Raw genomic sequence first — 27,028 nt, forward strand, 5'->3', positions numbered from 1 at the left:
ATCATAATACTATTGATACTGCAAAATGTTCATGCAAAATATCTTGACTGCTTACAGCTGCAAACACACAACGACTCCAGGAAAACACTCCCTGAAGCTAGTGGTTTCCTCCATTGTGTTAATGCCGCAACCTTATTTTGAATAGACAGACATGAGAGTGGTTCAAATCATCTCATCTACGGAATTTACCAAAATTTTAACTGTTACTTTAAGAAGAAAAACCTAAATATTAAAAAGAAAAGTTAAAAGTACAAGAAAATTACCCCCCATAATTAGCAACCCCCCCCCAAAAAAAACCCAAATAAAAAATAAAAAACCCAACAAGCAAAAAAACCCCATCAAAGACAAAAACAAATAAAAAAAAACATATATAACATATATAATTATGATTATTATAAATATATAGTTCTCTGAAAAATTATTCTTATTAACAATTTCTTGCAATTTGCAGGACAAGTTTTTACCTCTTTTTTTGTTGTTTTTGAAAGAAACACTGATTTTTTCTTTTTTAATGTCATAATGCTATATTTAGTGGGATTTTTAAAAATCTTTTTTACCACATATGAAATAATTCAGCCCCTCAGAAATAACTCCTGTATACCTGAAGTTATCAGAAAAAAAACGGTGAGCACCCATTAGCAGGTGCTGGGCTAGTAGCCCAACTTCTACAAGCTGAACAACATCGTGGAAACACTCATTTTTAATCTTAAACTGCTTTATTCAGTATTTTTACTGGCTTTATTCACCTGGTCCATTTGTTACGGAGCGGAAGAGATTGCTGTGAATAATTTGGCTCTCGCTAAAAACCTCCTGAACAATGAACACTGAATAAATCCCACCTGATTTTTCATGTGTGGCACATGGAGGAAGATTTAGCTGGTTGCAATCTTCAATAAATCTGCACTAAATCCCACACACTGCTCCTTTAAATTAAAATGTTCTTTAAAGACAGTACTTCTGAACATGTACAAAAAAATACAGTGATAAAGACAGCAGCTGCACTATCTGTTTCAGGCTAATACGCCTTCACAAGTGCTTCTATGTCGGTGGAATTAATAAATATATTTCAGTATTTTATCATATTGTCATGAATATTCTGAAAGCAAAAACACTCTGCAAAAACGGAATATTTTAGGGAAATATTAGCCACCCTCGGAAACCCTAGGCTGCAAGCTTGAGGGCAAAGTATTTAAAGAAAACAGAAAAAATGTTAAAATATAAAACTTTAAAAACTGTGCTGCACTGAGTTCTCAGGTAAACAGCGCTGACTGAACAAAAGCTCAGACAGAAGTTACACTGAACAAACACTGCACGATTAATAATACCCCAAATCCTCAGCTATGGCGGGCAATAGAAATCATCAGAAGCAGAAGAGGACTGTATTTACTGTAAGATTTAGTGGGGTTTGACTTTAGGACAGCCATCTGACTGTATATGTCACCACGAGCTGCATAAAAATGGAAAATTAGGAAACGGGAGCCATGTTTTACCGAGCCACTGTGAGGGTTGACAGGAGGCTTAAACATTAAATCCTGCGCCTTGGAGGAAACCAGAGAGAGAGAGAGAGAAAGAGAGAGCGAGGAACACCAAACAGATGCCGAGTTTGTCACTGCAGCAAAATTTAAAAGAGCGTCTTTGGAGCTTGGTGACACAACCATCCTTCATCCTACAGCTGGGGACACTATAACCACTTTTGTGTTTTCTTGCCAACTCACAGAAAAGCTGCTACCATCGGCTTTATGTGCATCAGAATGATCACTTGGTCTATTGGGCAATGACGAGCAAACCCACTCGTACTTTGATTTTAGAGGCCATATGTTAAAACTAGGACGGCAATGTTTATCTTAACAGCTAACAAACCGGCGATCATAATTCTTTGCTTTCTGTACACGCACACACTCATTTTCAGGGTCACGGGGAGCGAGAGAGGACATGCTGTAGTGAAAGGCAGGAAGCACCGTGTTCGCCAACGCACGGTGCACATACAAAAACACGTGGATTGACAAACGCAGAGAGATAAATACAATCACACTGACACCTGAGGGGGATTTGGAGCCTCCTAACCTGTCTTTTTGGTTTGTTGGAGAAAATCAAAGCAAACAGAGTGAAAATGTGCAAACTCCGCAGTGTAAGAACTGGGGCTAAAGGTGAATTCACCTTCGCAACCTTCTTGCTGTGAAGCAGCGGCAATGAAAACCATCACGAACGGGTAATGAATAAATTCAGATGCACAACAGTGTGTCAATTTTTGTGTCAGATTCAACATTAAAGATTCAAAGGCACTGCATTTCTCCAGATAAACACATGCCCCAGTTGTAAGGCGAACTATAAAACAATATTTTGTACACGCTTAAGTGCCAGTTTGCAGATGTGCAGAGCGGTACTATTTTTTTTCCATATATGAGCATGTAAACATCATGCAAAACCTCAGACAAGCCCTTGTCCTTAATGGACATTCTAAAAATGACAGCATTGTTATACCAAAATGCATCAGGATACTGAAGACAGTTGAATGAAAAAGACTGAGCATTGTTAAGGCTCTTTGTGTCTATGAGAGTGCACTCATTTCAACATAACTTTTGGGCATTGTGGATTTAACTGAAATTTAATGTTCATTGCTTTTCTGAAGAAGAGCAATAAAGTCTATTGGAAAAAATAATTCCACCCTGAGCTTCGTTTAGCACCTTTTATTGTTTTACCTCATACTGCTGGCTAGTGAAGCCGTTTGCAGAAAGTGTGTTCAAATTACCAAAGACAGACATAATAACTGGTCAAAAACATTCTCAGTGGTTAACCGATAGAGTGCCCGATGACGTTTTTCTGTAGGTCAACCTGGAAGCTAATGTCACCCTGGTTACCTCGTCAAAAAGCCTACTGGATTCTTCCAATGGATTTTGAAATTACTGCAGATAATAACAGAAAGGTCTGTGGCGAACAAACTATGATACTTACACATTTTCTATATTATTCTCCACAAATCAACACAACTTTTATGATTTTTGAAGCCTAAAGATCATTGACAGGAGTAAAAAGTTATTGCTAGGCTAAAACAAACTACACTACGGTTGTGTGGCCACTGTTACAAGGTGATAAAGCCGTGTTTAGCGCAGTTTGGTGTGATAACGTGTTGAAGTCTCATTTAGCCACTTGTTAGCAACTGTTTTTTTTTAAGACACATAAAAGCTTCAAAGTTTGTGAGTGGGTTATTTCTTTAGTTTGTGTTAACCACAGACCTTATTTAAGGCTTCTTACCAAAACCCTATTGAAAAAAACCTATTGACTTTGAGACGAGGGACTGGAGGTACTGAAATCCTCTCAGACATCCAGGTTTTAGGACTCATTACTGGGGCTCTCTATTAACAGTTAACCACTGACACCCTTAATATTCATTTCTTTGATGCAAGTATCTCTGACTGACACAGAAGCTTGGCTGTCAGTCAAGAAAGTGCTAACTCTAGGGGACTTAATAAAAAAATCTCTGGTGTCTCTGGTCTACGTCCAGGTATAAGCAGATTTATTCCATAACATAGCAGATTCACTGATATAATCAGAGATAGAGTGAGACCCAGATCCAACACACTGATTAATCAAAACCGCATCCAACATATTTAATATTTATTGCAGTTCACCATAAACCTATAAAACCAACACCGTCACCCCAAAGGTCCCTGCTCCCCAGTGAGAGTGAATAGAAAGTGATAATGGAGCTGACGCTGGACCACGTTTCACAAGTCAGCCGGGGTGTCTTGCGGGACACGTTCTGAGAGCCGAGTGGATTCTGCTCAGACCTGCATGGGGCTGCTACAGTGGCGCTATGCTGTGCGTGGGAGAACAGAGCAGCCCTAGAGTGATAATTAGTCCAGTCTCTTGTTGGGCAGGCGATTCGCACATCAGCATTGGCTGTCTTCTTCTTCTCCTTTTTTTTTTTACTTTGTGCCTCTGTATCTTCTTTTTTTTTTTTGCTCAGTCCCAACTTGGCTGCCTCCGTCTCTCCTTCTGCGCCTCTCTGTCTTAATTAGCCTCAATTCTCTTGACTTTGATTGGATTCTATTTGATTAAATTCAGCTGAATTCAATTCAAGGTTTTGCGGGGACCGCACAATATCACAAGTTAACACGAAAAATAACAGCAGAGAAAGTTTATCTGTCTCTCTCTTCCTCTCTTTCCTGATTCTCTTTTCCACCATCCGTGATGAGCTGCAGTGAAACTGAATAATTCACAACTGCAGCAGCTCAGCTCAGGAAGACTGAAGCTGTCAGTGATAGACAGAAAACAGTCAGCCAGTTTGTTTCTGAAAACGCACGTCTCAAGTACCTGCGCATCTGTTCACTGGCACTGCTGAGCCCACTGTGGATACTAATGCAGTGTTTGTATTTCACACAGTGTGTCGTCCAACAGGCTGAAGAATGAGCCTCCATTTTCAACACAATACACGTAATCTTCATGATGTCCTCTTGGCTGCTAGTCTATTACTATAGTCCTGATTTCAAACATCTATCAACCAATTTAAACAGTATGACAGCAGTAAACATGTTATTGTTCTGTCTGGTCCTGGGGGGCCACGTGAGGCAGGTAGGGCCAAGAACCTTTCAGAATATTTTCCGATGTAAAAGGAAAACTACAAATACCGCCTCGTGGTTGTATGCTTCCACAAACCAGTCAAGCTGCAGTTACAGATACATCCACGTCTGTTCAAGACGCTTATGAAGCCATGACAGTTGAAAATAGGAGTCACCAGAGGCCCCATGGTATGATATAGTGATAGTTAAGTCATTTCAAACCTTTTGCGATATACTGAGTATTGCAATAACATATATTAAAATTTGTTTAACTGTTTCTTTTTCACCTGCGAATGACATTCTCAAAGGAAAACTTTGGCAAAATTTTATCTAGTGGGCTTAAAAAGCACTTGATTGTATTATTTAGCAGGCTACCAAAAGTGTTAGGTTTTTTGTTTAACTGTTAATAATTTATAGACTAAAAACACTGATACTTGGTGTCCGTTTATCAGTACAATATTGCTGTGCAAAATACCACAATACTATGCTGTATTGACCCCCCCCCACCTCTAGTTGACAATGCTTCAAATATTGATGTTGCTATAAAGAATAACAACAAATACTGAAATGTGAATGCTTCACACACATCTTCCTCCCAGCAGGACAGAAGATCTATACAATCAGCAAGATGGGCACGCAAGATTAGTGTCACCAACTCAGTATCCAACAAAATGTTTCCCTTTTTGTTCCTGACGTGAGGCACTGAACAATGGCTGGGAAAGTGTTTTTACTGAAGACCTTCTTGAGATATAATTTTCAGGAGAATGAGATGTACATTCGGATGATCGAACAGATGGACAACCTGAAAAAATACTGCCTCTGGCTCAGTTATTACTGGTGTGGAGGCATTAAAAAGCTATTTCCTGTGTAACGGCAAACAAATTTCAACTTCTGGTTCAATAACAAAATGAAACTACAAACAAATTATACATTGTTTTGGGGGAAACTAAATAAAGCAAATAATAAGCAGTCTTTTACCAGCTCTGTTTGTGACCTGAGCTACGTGTTCGAGTCATCTAATGCTTTGATGTCATGTTGATCTCTTGTGCACAGAGGCAACAGGTCAGCCTGTGTCAGAGTCCAGAATAGACCTGACTCAGGCAATAAAGGTCATGGATGAGATGCTTAGTCAGTTGATCAGCATTTACTCAAAGTGGCAAAGAAGCAAAGCAAGCTGATTTGAAGCTGCCTTCTGATGACTGAATGTGTTAGATTCAAATCAATTTAATGAGTTCACTTTTTACTGGTCCTTCCTCGCACAAATCATACAAAATACATCATCACCGTGATCAGCGTAATGACTGTCGATACCAGAGTGAACTTTTGATCAGTGTTGATGAACATGTGTCATTATGCGGCAGCACAAGCTCGAGCTGGTGATAATTTGAAGGTATTTGTGAGTTAGCTGAAGGATAACATTACCAGCTGTAGCTGTAATTCCTCCACCTGTGCAACCACATGTGAAAGCAGCAGATTAAAGTGAGTCTGGCTCTCCCGTGTCTCCCCTACCATGTTTTTCTGTCTATTCTCCAAACACAGAAACATTAAAGTACAGCAGGACGAGTAGACTGATTACTGTTCCCAAAAAAGATGTCCTTTACAGAGTAAGTGAACTGCACTCACCGCTGTACGTGACAATCCGGATAGTGGAGTCACCCTCTCCAAAACGTGTGATGGGGGTGAGGCGCACTTCATAGGATTCAGGCTTTATGAGCTCAGTCAGGTTGTGTGTCATGAGCTCTCCTTTGTTGATTGCTCCGTCCACAGGGATCTCCTGCTCCCACCAGCGCTGCAACCCCATCTGGATGGGAAGAAAAACCACAAGAAAATTAAAAATCACTAGACAGTCAGAAGTTTTGTACTTACATGTACAAACACACTGACATTTCATACATAATGGCTGCATTTGAACAAAAAACACCTATCAGAGCCAAGAAGACTCTAACGTGGCTGTCAAATGTCAATCACTGCTTGTGAGCTGCAGTCAAACTGTCACACTAGGCAGCGCGGATCAGATATGAATCAAGATTCTGTAACTGCATGGCCTATTTCTCGCCTGAAATGTTTGCAGAAACATATTTCAGTGTACTGTTTCCCTGTGAAATAAGAACATTTCTAACTTGTCCCCCACTTTGTTTGAAACCACCAAGCTGAAAACTTAGCACAACCCCAAGGCTGACGCAAACTTTCTGAGCAAATATGACAAAAAGTTTTTTAAAAATTTAAAAATATATATATGTATTTATTTTTTTACATTATCTTCATGAAGCTGTCAGCAAGGAGCTTGTATCATCCAATATGTTTGATTCATATTTTACCCATAGATTTCAGAAAAATTAGGTTCAGTCAACAAAAAATGTGGAGTCCCACAGGGAGGTGTTTTGGGGCCCCTATTGTTTTTATTATATGTGAATGGCTTATGGGTTTAGCATAGGAATTAAGACGCGTTAAAGACAATATTTACTTTGTGATTCACCTGCCTTATTGTTGGAAACAGTTGAGCTGAAAACTAAGCACCACCAATGCAAACTTTTTTAGCAAATATGACAAAAAATTATCTTTACAAAAGTTACCAAAAGTATCTTTAAGAGGCTATCAGTAATGGTTTTGTATCTTTCAGAATCCAAATAGCTTAATTTATGTTTTAACCATAGATTTTGAGTAAAATAATATGATGTGGAGTTCCACAGGGAACTGTTTTTGGGCCCCTACTGTTTTTATTATATGCAAATGGCTTCATGGGTTTTGCATAGGCATGAGGTCACATTCAAGACAATATTAAATTAAGAAATCAGAAAGATTTAGAATGAATTTACAAACAAAAAGCTGTCTCTTTTATTTGGATTAAATTAAAATGTGACCAGTATTATCCAAGATAGCTTGTTTTAATCTGCCAAACCCTCTATTAGAGACAACAGAACGAAGTTTTTGGTTAGAAAGGCTAATATAATTAAATTAAGTCTAAGACTCTGGGCTAATTTTTTAGTTTTGAGTTGCCCTAATAAGTTACTCTGTTCATGGTTCGAAGGTCCAGGAATTGCCTCAAGTAAATAACAGATCTCTCAGCACAAGTTAGTCAGTGTTGGGTTTGTATCCGGGGGGGGGGCATTGCAAACAGCACTTAACAGCTGCTTTGGTCATCCTTGAATGATAAAATTGTATAACTTCAACTCAGTAAGGTAAATTTCTAAGTATCTTAAAGGCTTTTGTAGAGTTAGACAGACTCATGCCCACCAACATGTGTGTCTGCTCTTTTAGGAATAGTTTACCTTTGCAAGCCGATAAAAAATTAAACCACCACAATTTATAGTGGCTGTTGTCAATTTGTTTCATATTTTTAAATGTAATACCATAAACCATAACATAAGAGGAGCATGCAAAAGACTTTCTTCTGAAGAGTTTGCTCCTGGGAACATTTTGCATACACGACCACAGAAAATACTTATTCCCCTCACAATCAGTATAGGATGTTCTCTCTCATGTGCCAATTAACCCTGTCTATGGGCATTTGTATGATCAGCCAACATTAAATGCTACACAACAAGATATTTTCCTCTGTAAGCTGTTGACAGATAGCTGCTCATTAGCCACGTTTACTTTCAAAGCAGCTGCAGGCCTCTGAATTCAAAGACTGCTATTAACAGGCAGCAGGAATATTCTCATATTTGTGGAGGGACTCTTTTTTCCCATTAAAAGACATGCCTCTGTCTGCATTATACAGGCAAGTACAGTAAGGACAACACCTTTGTGCTCTGTACATGATTGCCTCATTCTTTAAAAGTTTGCCTTTAATCACACTCTACAATGTTTTGCTACCCCTTTATACAGGGGACCTTGAACTGACAGGAATTTTATATCTCGTCTTTGCACAATGTGGAGCACACAAGCGAGCCTGTCTTTAGGTGACTAAGCTCAGGTATCACACAAAAAATTAGCCGGCGCTTTTCATGTCTTGTGATACAATGCAGCCCGTCGGAAATTCAAAGAAACAAAACGAGGTTTTGTTGCTGCATTTGCTGGGGGGCAAAGAGAAGAGAAGTAGGGTACATTTTATCCTTGAGAATCAGTTTGAGGGGAAGAGCGGCACAAAGACAAGTTACAGCTTCTGCATCACAATTAGTGACTTTACATGCCCTTCTCAGTCAAAGGAAAAGACAAAGTGTGTTAGTAGCAGAGAGAGACAGAGATAGAGTGAATGAAGGTGTGATAGCAGGGGAGCAGAGTCACTGTGTGTATGTGAGTGTGTATGTGTGTGTGAGAACAATACCAATTAAGTAATTACTTGGAGCCAGGATGATCCACAATTATGGGGTGCAAGTTTTCACCACCATTAGTTTGCAGGTAAATAGAGTGTTTTGTCTGCCACTGGTAATTGCAGACGGAGCACTTGTCCCTACCTATCCTTCGAAAATTTTAGCTTTCCCCTAAGTACAAAAGGCACCTAATTGCCATAAATTACACAGTGTTGGCCTTTACATCTGTGTGTGTGTTTGAACCATTTCTAAAGGGAGTGTGTATCATTTCAAGCACAACTGATATTTCAATCAGAGTGAAAACAACCCCTCTATACAAATAGTGACAAAAAAAGTTAATTTACTTTTACTAGAGACAAAGTTTTATTAAAAATTACATATCATCCTGTTTTGTGCATATGTGGCAGTCTGGTCTGTCTGGTGAGGGGTTTGCAGATGCCAAAGGGAGAGGCTACTTTTCTGCATCTACAATGATACGCAGCTCTGTGTTTTAATGTACGTCAGTGGTAGTGCTAATGCATATGCAGGGTTCCACATATATTCATTTATTTGCTGCGACCCACCACGATGAAAACATCTGCTGCCGCATACTGATTTTTCCTATCTTTTGAGCTGAACTATTTATTAGGAGCACTGCTGGATATATATGCCATTTGGTTATTCTACCCACCACACTCTTGGGGTGCAGAGCGTACTCTGGGCACAGATGGAGAAGTTGAATGCCAGACACAGGGAAAGTGGAACTTAACTGTACATTGTGCTGGGTCTTAAAGTTTGCTTTCACTCGCCACTGCAGCAGCTGCTCCTCTCATCCATTGATTTCATCAAATCTGCTCTGAGCATGCAAAAGTACAGCCTGGACCATTTTACCAAGCTGAAGAGTGGTTGTGTTTAATGAAGGTGTATATGCCAGGGAGAGGGAAGTGGGTACAGTAACATGAGACTGGCCAAAGCATTCCGTATTTTTCCAGTTTAGTCCACTTCTTTAAATCAAAGAATCTTGAACAACATCTCTGACAGTGGGTATCTCCTCTAAAATCAGCCACAACAAACATAAAATGTTTATATTCTTTATTTTCTTAGTTTTTATGACCAGAAGAAAGCTGTGAAAACAATCTCACATTTAATCGAATTTTCATGCTTTCTAAATGAACTTAAATTTTTAATGAATTCCCACTCATAAGGCACAGCGTTAGTTCAGGTAGAGCACTGAAGTTGCATTCTCTTACATTAGCTGATGGTTGTCAGCTGCATCATTCATGTTTCACTCAAAGGCTCATTCATTAACTGAAACACACCCGATTTTGATGTTATCAGACCATTAAATGGCTGTTATTCGATGTTTATAGCCTCATGTGGGTTGCAAGGGACCTGCCACAGCTACTATCAGGCTCAAAGGCCATTATCAGACCACTGAATGGCCATTTGCATAACCAATGATGTGAAACAGGCACAGGGTGTTAGGTTTTGCTTTTACTTTTGTTAGATTTCAACTATGTGGTTAGGTTTAGAAAAGATATAGTTTGTCTGTTAAAGATTTATTTTTGGCTTTTTCCTATATTTGGATTTACTTCTTTGTTCTTCTTCAAAGAGCAGTCCACCAAATCTATTTTAACTGCAGATGTCTGAATGGTTAATAATAATAATAATAATAATAACAATAATAAGCTTGTAGCTAAAAACCTAAATATCAGACCTATATGAAAGGCCTGATAAAACTCTGATGAAACAAGCACCCTGTGGAACTATATTTTTATTTTAGATCTGATTCATTTGAGTTTTGATACTTTACAAAATTAAACAAAATGTCCTTTTACTTAAGTCTAATAGGAAGCAACTTTGTAGGTAAGAGCTAAACATAAATATTTCATTTCAAATGGATTTGATGCCAGATTGTAATGGGAGCACCCTGTCAATTTACTCTGAAAATGTCTTCAGGTTTGTATCTTACCTCATTATAGTTTCCAAATCCCCACATAGCATTGCTTGCTTTTGCTTTGTTTAAGTGGCTGTGTAATGCTGCAAGCATAAATAAAAGTATTTATATATGTGTCGGTTTATCAGTACTGGAGGTCTCTGTCAGATTTAAAAACATTTAATTGGGAAAAATTATAATAGGGGGCTGGTGTGACTGTGTGAGTCCCAAAGCTCCAGGCAGATGGAGGCCTTAAATAATAGTCTTGGCAAACACCGCCTCAAACCCCCAAACAACAACAACAAATGGAGGCAAATAATTCAATTTTTTCCATATCAAAAAAGGAATTGTATTAAATGTGCAAATCAAATCAAACTTGAGATGTTGATTGAGAAAAACATTTAACTTTTCAGACATTTGGAATCATACACATGCTTATCGGGTTATGGACTTTGCACCTTTGTTTTGATTGCCATTAATGTTTGCTGAATCCCTGCGTCTGCGCTCAATTAAGGGTTTTGTTTACATCCCATTACCTTTCATTTTCCAAATTTTCCCCGCAGAGGCAGAGTGCCGTATTGATTTAATTTCATTTGATTGCGGCAGCAGTTCACAGGGTTTTCAAGGCAACTTAAAAAAACACACAGCAGGATTGATCAAAGGAGCTAAAAGAAACAGGGATAATCAAAGTGACGGCATATTGTTAGACGAGGGCTGATCTACTGTAGATTTCCTGCATGTTAAACATATGGCTCCTATAGATCTTTTTGCACAGCCTGATTTGACAAATTAATTATAAAAGGAAGAGACAGTAGAAACAAAACGGTGAGATGTAGGTTAAATAAGTTCTCGTATTGTGGTTGGAGATCATAGATATAGAAACATAGATGCGCTGTTGGCCCCTGGATCATACATCAGTGGAGCCGCCATATTGGAGAGGCAAGACAACAGGGACGCTAAAGTTTGTCTTAATGAAAATTTATAGTTTATTTTTCTTTAACCAATTGCAATGAGTCGCTTTTACATTAATGCATTTATGATCTATGTGTAGTAGACAAAAACGGTTTGTCTCCACTTTAATATAATCTGGATATTTCGGCTGCTGGACACTCAGTAGAGTAATGTGTGTTAGACTGACATGAAGTGAATTACTGTTGAAAGATAATTCATCATCATAAGGTGTGTAAAAACTGTAAAAACTCCCGTTTGTCAAGCATAGGTTTGCCTTATCTTCTTTTGTTAATTTCTTGTCATCCCTGAATTTAATTTGAGTTGGAAGTAGACAAGTTTTAGACCAGCTAGCTGACGCTGTCTGTGTATTAACTCCTTGATCATAACAGAATATAGAAACTTTCACTGCTGCTCATCTTCAGTCTAACACCCACCACTCTCCTGAGGATCCAGCAGTGATTCGAGGCTACATACACACATTATAATAAACCATAAACAAAACTTTTTTTCTGCTACATGTAGATCATGAACCCATTTATATAAAAACGAATCATTGCTGTCGGGTGAGATATATTAACACTGCAGGGATATTTATGCAGAGAAACGGCAGCATGATAACGGGCTGGTCTGACCTCTCTGACATGGCGGCGCCGCTGACGTATCGCTGCAATGGACTGACACAGTCAATGCGGCGTCTATGTCTATATGTCTGTGTTGGAGACAGGCAATCAGGTTCTGGACAGCAGAGGAGGTTTGGAAGTAGCCGGCTTCAGTATCAAAACAAGGCCAGATGTCACACCTTTCCATTGCCTCCCTGACAGGCGCATTGATTTGTGTTTTGTGATTCGCGCCCGTGCATGCCTTTCAGCTACGGCCTCGTTCCCATTTCCCCTTCAGCCAGACTGTTTCTCACGAGAGCACCGGACAATAACAGAAGGCAATCCATTACAGAGGCATAAGGTCCACCGGCTCCGAGTATTAATTCAAAAGAGAAAATGATGATAATTCTCAGGGAATGGCAGGGGAGCTGCGGCTGGATCTATAAATAGATCGAAGTGATGTCGTCCACGTGCCGGAGCTTTCTTTACTGCACCACTCTCTCACAGTCAGTCGGGGGGTATCGCCGCATTTATTTATTTACAAAGAGAGCCTCTCCTCCTACTCATTTCTCTCTTCTCTCTCATTTCCTCTCGCTCACTGCCTTGACTCCTTTTGCCTCTTCCCGGCTCTGACGACTCCTCACCGAAAGGCATTTAGAAAGAAAATCTTATTATCAGTCCAAATCAATACTCAAAGCTGAGACTCAATCAATCACAGAGAGAACACTGTATAGCAAGTCCCCTGAAAAAGTCCTCACGGCAAAGAGTCTCTTTTATCAAAGACAATGGGAGATGGGCTGTTTTGCCTCGTAGGGAGGAAATAATGGTCACAAAATGCAGCCTCTCGAGATATCAAGCCAAGAAGGTGGAAAGAAATTAATTTGCCCAAACACTGATTGTCTGCTAACACAGACTGGGGTAGTTTTGTTCGCTTTTGTAATAAAAGAAAAGGAGGACACGTCTTGTCAAAAATCTCTTCAGTCCAAGAATGGGCTACAGAAATTTTTGTCCTATAAATGGTTTGGAAGATCGGATGTATATATAGAATATCTGAGGGATGAGGTTTTTCTGCAGGGCGACATGGAAGTTAGCATTGCCCTTTTTCTCTCCTCAAGAAGCCTTTAAAAAAAAAAAAAAAATTGATATTCGATTATTTCAGAATAAAATATCCATGAAAAACAAACTAGTACTTTTGAAAGTTAAACTTTTTGCTCGGCAAGATAATCTTTACAAATAAACACCACTTTTAGGATTTTTGAAAATTAGTAATACCATACTTTTTGTGGATTTTATGAGCATGTTTTAAATAAAAGCCAAAACAATGTACATTTAAAACTTCCAACTCCAAACCATTTCCAGTTTGTTTTTTTTGTAACTAATTTTGAAAGTTTGAGTGTTTGCTCAAAATTTGGCAGGGAAGGACTCCTTTGACCCCTTTGCCTGGGGACTGTTCTTTATTTTTCAGAGGAAAGGGTTGGCTGGGGTGAGACTTTCTTTGTTTCTTTTTTTTTTACCTTCCCTGAAGCTACAAATATTTTTCCTTGAGGCTCCCTGAGTGACTTGAAGGAAATGCATGACCCTCCCTCCACCGTAAACCAGTTATTAGATCTAAAAACATACTCTTTGATGTCTTTAAGTGAAAGGTTGAAGATGAAATCCTGGAGTTAAAAACGTTTTTCATTTTTGTCATGCATGCTAGTTAGTTTGGGGAAACAGCTTATTTTTAGCCAAATTTTAAATAAGACTTTGAATAAAGCAACTTGATGAAATATTACTCAGATTCGGATATGTTTTCTTTCTGACAGTAGCGTTCGGCCCACAAGGAACATCAGAAATCCAACTTTAACTTTTCACAGTTTCTTGCAATGGTAAATGGTTTAATTTTTTCTTCAAAGAAATCATGCTCTGCGAACTCACTAATATTTCAAATAACTTTGAATTAAAAAAAACAAATTCAGACATTATATCCAAAAAATAAATAAAAACAATTGTGCACAGAACTGGCTGAAAATAGTAAAAAGCAAATATATATTCCTGGCAAGTTTTCAGACAAACGCCTGCTAAGCGCAAACATGGGCTCTGCAAGCACAACATCATTTATTACCAAACAGACCGACTGAGATAGTTGACAGAAAAATCATTGCGCTACACAAACATAACTGGTTTAGAATGTGTTTTCAAGCCTCGATTCCTTGAGGGTGTAGTGTGAAACAAACATGAAATTATATTATTCATTGCAAACACAACTGTCAGGGTACGCTCGCTAATTCTGAGCAGCACTGAGATGGATTTAGCGTTGCAGCATGTGCTACATTTCTTTGATATATGCTCTGTCTTTTTTAAAAAACAGGCTCCTGAATGGAGGCTCAACGCTGCAATGAAAAGGCAATGTTAAGCTGAAAATCTGTGGTGTTAATGGAGCTGGTTCACGATTTCAGACTTGATGTAAACTGAAGGTGGTGCCACACCTGCTGCTGCAAATAAAAAAAAAACTATAAAGACAAAATGTGCTCCACTCTGCCACAGGGGGAGAGGGAGAGGAAGGTACACATTGATTGCCAAAGAGAGAAAATGTAACCGTGCCATCCATCAATGCTCGCAGCCTGTCATCTGTGGAGTTTACTTGAGAAGCAGAGAAAACAGGAGCTCTGCTTGCTCTTTCTCTCTGCGGGGTTCCCTTCCACTGCTCTGACTGAGCGTCTGATGGAGAGCAAAAACAGAAGCAATTCGCGGAAACCACAGAACTCGCTCAAACGGCCGCCCCTGACAGGTTCTTAGTCATCCCGCCCCGGCCCGCAGAGGCTCATTCACAAACTTAAAAAAACAAAAACTACAGATAAGACAGTCAATGAATCGAGGCGTGAGATTTGGCGCTGTCAAATGGAATACAACAAGCAAGCTGTGCAAACACTTCTATGGCATGCTTAAATTGGCAATAAGTAATGTTTTTATTGCCCCATGGCACAAAACAACTCTAATTCTTCGAAGATGGGTTGAAAAAGAGGCTGACCAATACCGATGACTCAGCGATTATTGTAGGGAGCCGACAACTCTCTATTTAAAAACTCATGTTCTGGCTGTAACAAAAGCTCCCCGAAAACAAATTTCTCTGGGACTGAATAACACTTTTCAAATCAACCTGCATTTGAATAATGCACATAAAGTTAAATAGAGGAAAAGAGAACACATCGCACTCAGAAAAACTCTTAGTCATCCTACCTGTCTGATGCCGAGTCTGTAGGCGACAATGCGGTCCACGGCGTTGGGGTTCATCTGTGTCCACTGGAGCTTGAAGCCGTAGACTCTGGGTCTGTTCTGCCACAGAGGGCTGTAGGTGTCGTAGTAGAACTCTGGAGGGTAGGCCTTGCCTGGAAGAAAAGCAGATAATGACACTTCAAAACCTTACTTTATTTTATTTTTTAATTTAAACTTAAATTAACCAGAAAAAAACTCCTGAGATTAAAAAATTCTTCTTAAGTGTACTGGCGAAGACAGGCAGCAACATAAGTTACAGACAAACATTTAACAAAAAGAAAAACAAACACAAAATTAAATATGCAACTCCAAAACAAGCGATATACTGTAAAAAACAAAAAGCAAAATCAAAATCACGTTACTACAAGATAAAAGTGTCTCAAAATGTGCTGTAAGTGAACCAAAATTTAAAGACAGTTAAGATGCACGCTGACACTGGCATCTAGAGGATGGCATACAAAAATCCTGAACAGTGCTTTAAAACGGCTGAGAGGAACCAATGAGTTCAGCTTTAAGTCCTTTTGCAGAAAATTCCACATATATGGAGCTGCATTCACAAAGGCTCTTTTATCAAACTCAACAGGAACCATCCATAAAGACAATTAGAACAAGATCTTTGAATAGAGAGTATAGCCATTTTCAATCCCTTAATGTACACACATAAATATGCTGGAAGTAGAACAAGAACAGCTTTGTAAATAGGAGAACGCCGATCACAAAGCCTACAAAGTTTTACAGTCACCCAAGAGATTACAGGATACAGTTAAAGGCTTAAAACTGATAAAAAATCTCAATGCACCGTGATACACTGAGTCCAGAGTAGCAAACGCTGGGAGGGTGCATAAACTTTTTGTTGCTGCTTAAAGAACTGAATACATCCACTTTTCCCCTTGTGCCCACATTATGTGTTGTTAAATAACCAAAAGTGGACCTGGACATGCCCTAGTGCACCATGTCCTTCAAACTATTTGGCCAAAAGGTTTCACTTCAGAGCTTGATTATCTTAAACACACTCAGATAAACAACTAAAGTCAAACTGTCTCAGCAATGACTGGAATCTCTTTTAAGTGGAGGACTGAAAACAATCAAAACAAACCAGTTTCTGCTGAGATAAACTGAAGGCACTGCTGTGAAGACTTAAACCCCATGACAGCAGCGCCAGTGTCTCCAGTACCTGCGGCACTTCTTTGTGTACGTGTTTGGCGAATGGACACATTGACACTGACACATCTGTAGAAAGGCAAATTCAGAAAAAAAAAGTGCAGATCTTTAAAGCAAGTCAGTTACAATGTATTGCAAAAACTGCCTCTTATTTTGAAAGGTCCTGTGATTAGAGATGTATTGTTATTATCCAGTGAATTAAATCTGAATTCTCTTATAAATGGCATTTATAAATGAAATTATAAATGCCATTTAAATGTCTTTTTCTCCTATCAAAAAATCAATCAATAAAATACCAACAAAGAAAAAAGAATTAAAAAACATCACAACAAAATAACAATAAAAACAAATGAAGGTTCCATGCATAAGTGCCAAAATTGTTAGCGAGAGAAGGGAAAAGTGACTGAACTAATTGTTATAATCCGTTATAACTAGCCCGGTAATATTCTGTAATAATTTTTGACTTGTCAAAACAAGGTCTGTACTAATGAAATCTCTGCATGATTGTTGCATATCAGGGAGTTGTACTTATTTATTCATCTATTATTTTTATATCCAACACAACTTTTAGTTTCAAAAAATTACAAAAAAGACTGTTTTTTAATCTCTGTATTTTATTATTTATTATTTCTTAATAGGAGAAAAATCAAATTAAATGTCATTTATATTCTGTATATTCCATTTCGGACCCCGCAAAACTAAAAACTTATGTTTTTCATTTTCAATTTTGGATTTTGAAATGAAATCAAATAACTCTTTTATTTCATTTCTGTTTCTGAAAGAAAAATTCCAAAGTCTAGAAAGCACACTGACCAAACAGTAATCATTGAAAATGACTAAATAATAACTGTTATTCTCTGCTTGCATTTGTAAACACTGTGGGTAAGCTCAGCTCCGCTGCAGTTTTTGTTTTTTTTCTTTTTTTTGCACACTGTGCAGGCTTTCTTTTATGCTCAAGTGTATATGTAAACTTGCAAATGTTTCATTTTGTTCACACAGCGACACTTCTTTAAAGCCAAAAAAGAGCGCTGAATTACCATGACAAAGATGTACAGTTTCTCTTATCTCCACTATGTTCTGTTTGTTCTATTTTTATCCGCTCCATATGATATTCCACGTTGCTGCTGTGACCCAATTTTCCCTGAAGGATCATTAAAGTTTCATCTTATGTTACTTGACATAGCATGGCACTGAATCAAAGCGTGTACCAGACTGTAGTGAGTCTGATGAATGCAACTACGGCCTGAAGTGTCCGTCCCGTACAGTGGCAGATTCTACCTGAGCGCTTGAAGCTTGTGCGCTAAAATATCGGCAGAAATAAAAAATCACTTCACACAGACGGATCCAGATAGAGATCCTCAAAAAGCTTTTCCTTCAATAACACGGTTTGCTTTGTTGGAATCTGTGAGGATTTCTTTTTCTCTACAGCGATCGCAGCACGGACTGAATAAATCCTTCAAGATTTTTCAGCTTTCCTGTCACAGGCTGCGAGCTGATTTTTGACAGCTGAAGTGGAGGCTGGCAGAACATTGTGTTTTAATCAAGATCTAGAAACAAGCTCACAGGATGACCTTCCAGGCGAAGAATAGTAATTCACCTCAATGACACCTTGTTGTGTTTGCCCCTCTGCAGTTTGGGCTTGTTTATTGAAGGATGACAATACCCAGGGCGGATGATTTGTAACAGCCGTGGAGAAGACGGCCGGGCGGCCATTGTTAGCTCAAACAAAAACAGGACTGGGATTTGAGGTTCCCGTGTGCAGGTGCAGCGAGAAGTTGATGTATGTCAGGCAATTGCATAAAGCTGCCAAGATGGTTTATGTCATTGATGAATTATAATGTTATTATTTTCCTAAACAGCTTCAGTGGTCTCCTGGGTCTCTTCCTGTGGGCTCTTTGGTGTGAAAAGATCCTTGAACAAGTGGTTTCCTGTGATTTGATTCTTGGTTTGACACTCAGGGGAGGAAATAAACTGTGACTCAGGACTTTGTGAAGGTCATAAGTTTAAAGGGTTATCTGTCTGGTTTCTTCTCCCTGTTTAAAGTTACACAGTAGGTTAGTGGCTCCTACTCTTGAGCTGGATCTGAATATTGTGAAAATAAATGTTTTCTCGAGACATTATTATAATGATAACCAAGAGTAGTCCTTGTAAATAATATCAATTAAATATTTGAGACCAAATTGATTTAATCTCTTTGAAAAACATGGGGAGAAGGCAACAAGCAACTTAACACGAGATGGTCCAAAAATTCACAAGAAATTAGTAAAAAAGTTGAAAAACGATGCATGCCAACAAGAGCTCAAAATATTTATAAGCATCTATTAGCATTTAGGATCGTCACGCTGATCAGTGCGTCCATTTTTACTGGTTGGTTAGCAGACACAGGTTGCAACAGCAGTCGCACAGTTATCATCCCAAATTTCTGACACTGTCAGAGTTTTATCTCAAGCTGTCAAGACTGTGACGACAGCCATCCTTGAGTCACGGCCTAAGATATCGCCACGTTTCTTTCACATAGGTCATCTTTTATCTGGGACAGCCCAAAATCACACGGTGAATACAGGGCTGAAGACATGAGCGAGGAGATCTGGGTACGGCCAAGACGTTTATGAGGGAACTTTACCAAAGTTAATTTACACGTTACTCTCACTGTTAAGATAGCTCGGGACGCCCAACAGCTCAGTCGGCAGAGCTGGCGCTCCATGTATAGAGGCTACATTCTCACCGCAGCGGCCGCGGGTTCGATTCCAGCCGGCCTTTTGCTGCATGTTGTCCCCTCTCTTTCCCCTTTTCATGCTCAATCTGTCCTTTCAATAAAGGCAAAAAGCCCATAAAAATTATCTTTAAAAAAAAAAAGATACAAGGCTGGTTGAAAAAGTGTGATGCATCGCTTTAAATTTAATGGCAGAATTCAAATGAAACTGAATGGATGTTAACTCAGTTTACTGATTTATAATCATGCCCCATTAGCTTTAAGTTACGTAAAAAGCCAAAAGTCTGCATCTTGAAATGAACTCTTTACCACGACAATGGAAACAATACGGCGCAAACGATGCCAAATAGTCAAGTAGGTAGAAGAAAAAAATATTCATAACACGTTGCTTTATCGCATAACGTCTTTGATTGCATTGTTCCCCAATTAAGTTGTAAAACTGCACTTCCGATAAAATCATTCAAATTTAAACGACTCAAAAGCAGTGAGGTGCCTTTGTAGATTGCAGAAAAACAAGATTAGCAGTTTTATTCGGGCTCTGACTGGTTTGATCAATTCTCATAATCGCCCGTGATAACAAGTCAAAATCAGCACTGAGGGCATTTTGTTCTGCGTTTCAGAAAATAAATCAGGTTAATGATGCTTTGGGCAGCCTACTGCAGATCACTTGGCCTTTACATGGATGAAGCTATTTAAAATACAATATTCTAATCTGAGGCAGAGAAGCTCATTTATCAACCAGATAAAATCATTCAGAGAGAGAAAAAAATATGCAAAAGCAAAGCAATACTCCCCTAATTTATTTTTAAATGTTTTGTTTTTTTTTATGTGGAGATAAGAAATCCATCTCACAAGGTTAGGATGTTAAAAAGAGTCTACTGCAAGTTGAACCTCTCTGTTTTCTAACACAAGACGCTGTTAAACAATCTGCCTCCATAGCTCAATGAAACACAACAAGAAAAACATATTTTACAAAAAAAAAATGCAAGGATAATTACCATCTGCACTCCACTTGGCAGTGTTTTGCTGTATAGCGCCAGCTGTGTTTACAGCACGCCGTACAGTAAACGTTACATAAGCCAGCCTGGCAGAAACCGTCAGTTTTGTTCATGCAGTTTATACTGTATAATAAAGAGATGAAGAGGCTGTACTCTGCAGTAAAGCACACAGACTCTGCTTTAGTAACACATGACAGAAAGGATTGTATTCAAACACTTTATCCATTCAGCAAACACAAATTAATCTGCTAGATCAGTGACACTCAATTTATGGCCCGTGGGCCAAATCTGGCCACTGATAGGGTGCTGGGTGGCCGCCCACCCATTTTCTAATTCACAGTAAAAATAAAGTGATTCACACTGGGAATTGTTTTTGTACTAATAGTATATGATGAGGTGCCAGGGTGCATAAAACAGCATCAACATAGAGATTGTTTATCAAAAAAAGGGCCAGTGGAGAATCCACCGCAGCCCCCAACAGAGGTACAAGCTAAGCCCCTAGTGTCCTAAAATCCTAGAAATGTGCTAAAATCCCAGAAATGTTCTGAAATCCTAGAAATGTCATAAAATCCTCAGAAATGTCCTTAAATCCTAAAAACGTCTAAAATCCTAGAAACTTCCTAAAGTATCACTCTTAAATCCCAGAAACATCCTAAAAACCAAGAAACTTCCTTAAGTCCAAGAAACATCCTAAAATCTTAGAATCATTGTACAGTCTGAGAAACGTCCAAAAATCCTTCAAATGTCATATAACTTTAGTATTATCCTAAGATCCCAGAAATGTTCTAAAATCCTAGAAACCCCCTAAAATCCTAAAACATCCGAATATCCTTGAAAGTTCCCAAAGTCCCGCAAATATCCTAAGATCCTAGAAACTTCCTAGAGTCCCGCAAACATCCTAAAATCCTAGAAACGTCCTAAAGCATCGTCCTTAAATCCATAAATGTACTACAATCCTAAAAACTTCCTAGAAATGTTATAAAATCCTGTAAACATGTATGAGGCTGCTGTGACTGGCCCCTGGCCTCCTGTTATTTTGCAAAAGTGGCCCCCAAGTAAAGCAAGTTTAGTTTCCCTGCATTATTCAGATTTCATATTTTAGGGGCAAAAAAACTTTTAAAAGTTGCTTTTTAATAGCAAAAGCAAACTTACAGTCAATTGTCTTTTTACTCAGAAAAAAAATTTTTTTGCAATGACGGCCCTCACTCATAAGAATATGTGTTGAAGCACATTACCTAACCCACTCAGACGGCTTGAAACAGATAACCCTGGATGGGAGTAAAGTACAGAAGGCTTAATTGATTTTTTAAAATCCTGTTTATAACAGCAGAACCAATGCAATGATTCATAACAGCTCAGTATAAAAAAAACCTTCAGGCAAGAAGTTGACCTTGTTTGCAGACTTCCTTTCATTTTTTAAGGGTTTATGAGCATGCTCTCTTGTTCAGCAAAACACCGCCATATGCTGAGTGGTGCTATACGGTGCCGGGCTGACATGTGATGTAGGCTTTTGTGGCTGAAATGATGCTTACATATGGACGCACAGCTGGCCGAGACAACACCGCCGCACGAACAGCTAACCGACTATTGGGAGAAGACATTAGAGACATTAAAAGACTCTGTGGTAATTGCCTGGTTGTGTCCTTCTGGGAAAGAGAATGAAATCTCTCTGTGAAATGGCATTGAACTTGTAATGAGTCACTTCCACCCCGACTATTCAGCTCATTCTTCCTCAACTTCCTCCCTCCTCGCCTACTCCACTTGAACAAAAAAAATCCCAGAGAGATTTCTTATTGCAGATCATATTAACTGGGATTAAATTTTGTTTGTCTTGACCCAGTATGACTTCTGGTTTTATCAACTGTTGGTCAGTGTAAACGGGAGACGGCTCCAAAGTGACTAATCGTGATATTGTACTGGTACAAAAGAAGCGGGCCACAAAAATAGGTCAGAAAATAAAAAAGAAATTACAAAAAAAAAAAAAAAAATGCAGAACAGCTTGTGACTGCCATGAAAGCATCGGTGGATTATGAGACATTGGGCCCCTGGACACAGACATGCTGGAGGCCCCAACACCTGTCCTACATAGGAACAAGACACGCAGACTTTACAGTTCTTTAGTGTCTATTTGTGGATGATTTGTGTCTCTTTGTAGGTTTGTTCGTGTCTCTGTTGTCATTTTGTGTCTCTGTGGTTGCTTTTTGTTCCTTTTTCAGTCATTCTGTATCTCTTTGTAGTCATTTTTAGTTTCTTAATAGTTGCTTTACATCTCTTTGAGGTTAGTTTGGATCTCTGTAGTTTTTTTGTAACTCTTTGTAGACACTTTTTCTGTGTTTTTATAGTCATTCTTTGTAGTTGGTTAGCATTTCACAGATGTCATTTTGTGTCTCTTTGTGGTAGTTAATCATTGCTTTGTGGTTTTGTCTGTCTTTGTGGTAGTTTGCATCTCACTAAAGACATTTATGTCTCTCTGGAGTTGTTTTGTGTCTCTTTGCAGTAGTTAAACATCTCTTTGTGGTCATTTTGAGTTTTTTTTGAGTTGCGTTGAGTTGAGTTTTTAGTTGCTTTGCTTCTCTATGAGGTTATTTTGTGTGTCTTTGTAGTTGTTTTGTGTCACTTTGTAGTTGTTATGCATCTCTATGGTTCTGAGTCTCTGTAATCATTTTGTGTTTCTTTGTAGTTGCTGTGCATTTCTTTGTTGTTACCTCGAATCTCTTAATAGTTGTCACGTCTTTGTATGTCTCTTTGCAGCTGTTTTGCATCTCTTTACAGTCGTTTTGTCTCTTTGTGGTCTCTTTTTGGAGTCTTTTTGTGGTTGGTACGTTTTAATCTTAGTGACATCTTGCAGCTGAAGGCCAGGGGGACTCCTGACTCTTTGGGCCCCTGGTCCTTTTGTCCGGTAGGCCCGTTCAGCCATCCATCCATGCCAATAAGCCTGAAATACTTTCGGTCTGATCACAAAAAACATTATTCATATGCTGCCTTTTTACTCTGACCGTGTAACATCAGTCATTAGGATCCATCAATGCCTCTTTGAGCTGCGGAAAATATTCAACATCCAGCATTTACTGCAGATCTGAAGTTCAACCCAGGTGAACATGGCACAGACTATAACAGCAGATAGTCGAGCTGCTAAAAACCACGTCTGGAACTCACAAAATGTCGACTGGAGACCAACACTGATAAGGGTTATAAACCCCTGAGATAGAGAGAGGTTGTGGTGCAGGTTTGATGGTAAAATCAATTTAGTTTTTCTTTCTTACTTGAAGATATGAAAAATGATAACGACAAAAATAACACGCACCAAAAAACATCAGATTGTACGCCTGAAGCTCAATAAAGTCCTATTTAAAACACACCTCAAAGAGCCAAACAAACAAAAAATAAATCAGGATGACAAAAACAGTACTCAAAAAACAGATCATGGATCAAATAATAATATATCAAAACAGACTGAATGCAGAAATGAGACAGTGAGTGTGCGTCAGTCACACTACAATAAATACAATTCCCTCAGAAAACATATGCAGATAACTCACTGCAGAAAACTTCGGGCACCATGTTCCACAGTGTGATCGCTGCATCATTAGGAACAATGGCTACAATAAAAAAAGGAAACTGGGAGCATACAAGCACATCATTGTGAAGAATCTGAATTCATTTCATGAGCAAACTCATAAAATGCAGACAATGAAGAACTGAACATTGTCCCTGAAAATTTTCTACTCTTCCAATTCACAACAGACTGCCAGCGAGAGGAATTAAACGTGGGAGAAATGAGAAACATTGTTTGCCCGTTCTTTGTGAATTTGCGATTTCCAGCAAAACTGCAGAATGCATTGTTTTAGGAGACTGGTCGCTGAAGGGAGAGAGGGAGCGAGAGGTGTGGAGTAGCTCTGCAGAATTTTTCATTATGAATTTTAGTTTTGCACAGATTAGAAACATGCAAAGCTTTCACCCTTTAAAACCTAGGCAGATTGGCTTGACTTCTTTCAAAAACAGGGCAAAAAAGGCAATGGGCAACAAAAGAGGAAATTACCCAAAAATTTGCATGACATTAGCACTTGAAAATTACATGAAAATTAGTTTTAAAAAAGAAGGGAAAAGAGCAAATGACCCGAAAATTGGTGCTTAAAAATTATAATTATTTGTAACATGATTTTAAAAAATGTAATTATGATAATTATATTACATTTTTCCCAAGCTTTTTCCCCCTAGACATTTTCCCTAGCTTTTTAAAAAATAATCTTCCAAATCTACTAATTTCTTGCAATTTGTGAAACATTTCTAACCAAGTTGCTCATTGCCTTTTTTCCATGTTTTTGAAAGAAATCCCATCAATTCACTCAGGGTTCAAAGGTTTAAATACTTGTCAAAGGTGATGTCACTTCAGGTTTCAAAGGCTTAAAGGGGCACTCAACTGATTTTAAACATGAAATCCAGTTTTCTCTCCATGGTTTACTCTACACAGTCTGTGTAAACAGTTGTATGATGTCTTATGTGGCTCTGGAGGGCGCTTTCTAAAGTTTTATTAAAAAAATACTCATACAACACTTCTTATGATATCCTACGAATTAGCAGCAGGTTCAGTTTAGGAACAGAAACATGGCCAGGGCAGGGCGTACCTTAAAATGACTGCTTTTTGGCCCACCTTAGACCCAAACCTTCCTCCTAACTGGAGTGCTCAGGACTGCATGTTTCTATACTTTCTTATACTTGGGTAATGTGCGACTTACGTCAAAATTAAATCAAAACAAAAAGGAAACAATTTCACTATGTAGTTGCAGTAAATCACAAATATTATGTAAAAATGGCAAAATCTCCAAAACCTGCAATCCAAACTTTTGTCTGGATGTCGGTTTTTGAGCCACCAAAAAGTCTAAAATGTGGACTGCAACAGACGGTAAGACGATTTCTGGAAAACTCGTGGCTCCTACCGGCCAGTTAAGAGGAGTGAGGATTCGGTAGTCGATGACGGTTTAAAACAAATAATAAAACAGGTTTTTCATCTATTCTGGATCACGTTAAATGAGAGGTCTTTGAGCATACAGTCCTACATGTGCACACAAAACATTAGGCTGATTGATCCAGTAGTTTGTGAGATTAGCTACGGAGAAGCTTAAACACACACTCGCACACAAACATATAAATACCCACTCATGCACACACGACCAAATGCATGACCTCTTCCAGGCTTACTCCCGGCAGAGATAAAAATAACCCAGATGATGTCATCTGCGTCATCTCGGCTTGGGCTTGATTTCTTTTTATAAAAAGCCTGCTGTAAAAACTGGAGGTTTAAAAAAAGTGGGCATTTGGTAATTGTAAAAATAATAGCTTTGATTTATATAAAGTCTTTCGTGAGACCCAAAGATGCTCTACATAGCCGAGGAGATTGAGCGGGTCTAGTGAAGGACAGTATAAAGTTGCATAATAGGACCCCGTGTTTTAAGAGTGTCACTCATACTGTGGGCGAAAAGTCAGAATATCTCGGCCTCTGCTGCTCCTGTTTCGAACAAATCCTTTAGAAAAAAAAACAAACTTTCTTTTCTGATTTCCCCAACTTTAAGAAGTGCAATACTATATTAATGCAATACATCTTTAAATTCAATCTCTGTGTGTTCTGTGACCCGTGTTTCACCCCATCACTGCTTCATCACTACACATTTGTAGCCCGAGGACAGGATGTACAGTAAATGCAGACTCGTGCATAAACCATCAGCTGCATCGGACTGGAATGAACTCGGAGAAGAAAAGCAGCTCAAAGACTCAAAACACAGAGAAACGTTCCTTTTCTTTATCTCTCAACTTGAACTCTTCAGAGGATAATGATTTCAGCATTTACTAAAAAAGTCAGGGTTCCCATGACAGAGAGCCGGAGCCAAAGCTCAGTGGTACACATTACATTCCTCTGAGGGGTCTCTCCCCTGGCACAATTTAATGGCCAACTTGGCTATTACAGCCGACTCACTGTTTCCACAGATGTCCCAATGGCTTGGCACATGGGCATCCATGCACATGCACACACACTCTCCCCTGGCACAATACGCTTTTTGAGGCGACAACGTTTATATAAGCCAAAGAATGGCCTAATGCCTGACTTTGGTGTGTTTGCATTTGTCTGTCGGCATGGTAACATGTATGTTTTGCGTTGTCTGCTGACTGCATCTGTGTGTGTAATCAGGCCACTGAAATAATCTCGGAAAGTGACTGCCTTGAAAAGGGAAAGTAAATAAAACTGTTAATTTTAATTTGTCTACTTTATATCTACTTATTAAGTTTACCTAAAATTTTGTTATATTTACTTAATTTAAGTTTTCGCAACTTAAAGATAATAAGTGAAATGACCTTGTTCTTTACAAGTGTTAAGCAACTTCTGTAAACCAAGTTAACTTTCTCATGAAAAAGAAGATTTTGGCAATGTTAGGATATCTACGACTTCTGTTTTGATAACAAAAGAATTAAGAAAAGAAAATTCAAATATGATTGACTTTTTTGCAACCAGCAGGAAACAGATATATAGTTCAGTGAACTTGGTTTACGCTAAAACTTAGAAAGATCGATATAATTAAACTTGTAACATTTAACCCTTAAAAAAAATAGATTTGCAAAATTAAATATTGA

The 27,028-nt window shown here is 38.6% G+C and overlaps 1 protein-coding gene across 1 annotated transcript in view; it reads right to left on the bottom strand.

Moving 5' to 3' along the window:
• The window catches only part of LOC121955372 (MAM domain-containing glycosylphosphatidylinositol anchor protein 2-like), a 250,182-nt gene that overhangs the window by 30,881 nt on the left and 192,273 nt on the right, over positions 1–27,028 (bottom strand). Inside the window, exons 11-12 of the mRNA XM_042503302.1 lie at positions 15,497–15,645; positions 6,183–6,360 (exon numbers count right to left, since the gene is read on the bottom strand). Coding sequence (XP_042359236.1) covers positions 6,183–6,360; positions 15,497–15,645 — 327 coding nt within the window. The remainder of the gene's footprint in view (positions 1–6,182; positions 6,361–15,496; positions 15,646–27,028) is intronic.

The sequence above is a fragment of the Plectropomus leopardus genome, chromosome 16 (assembly GCF_008729295.1).
Source record: "Plectropomus leopardus isolate mb chromosome 16, YSFRI_Pleo_2.0, whole genome shotgun sequence".
Taxonomy (NCBI): Eukaryota; Metazoa; Chordata; class Actinopteri; order Perciformes; family Serranidae; genus Plectropomus; species Plectropomus leopardus.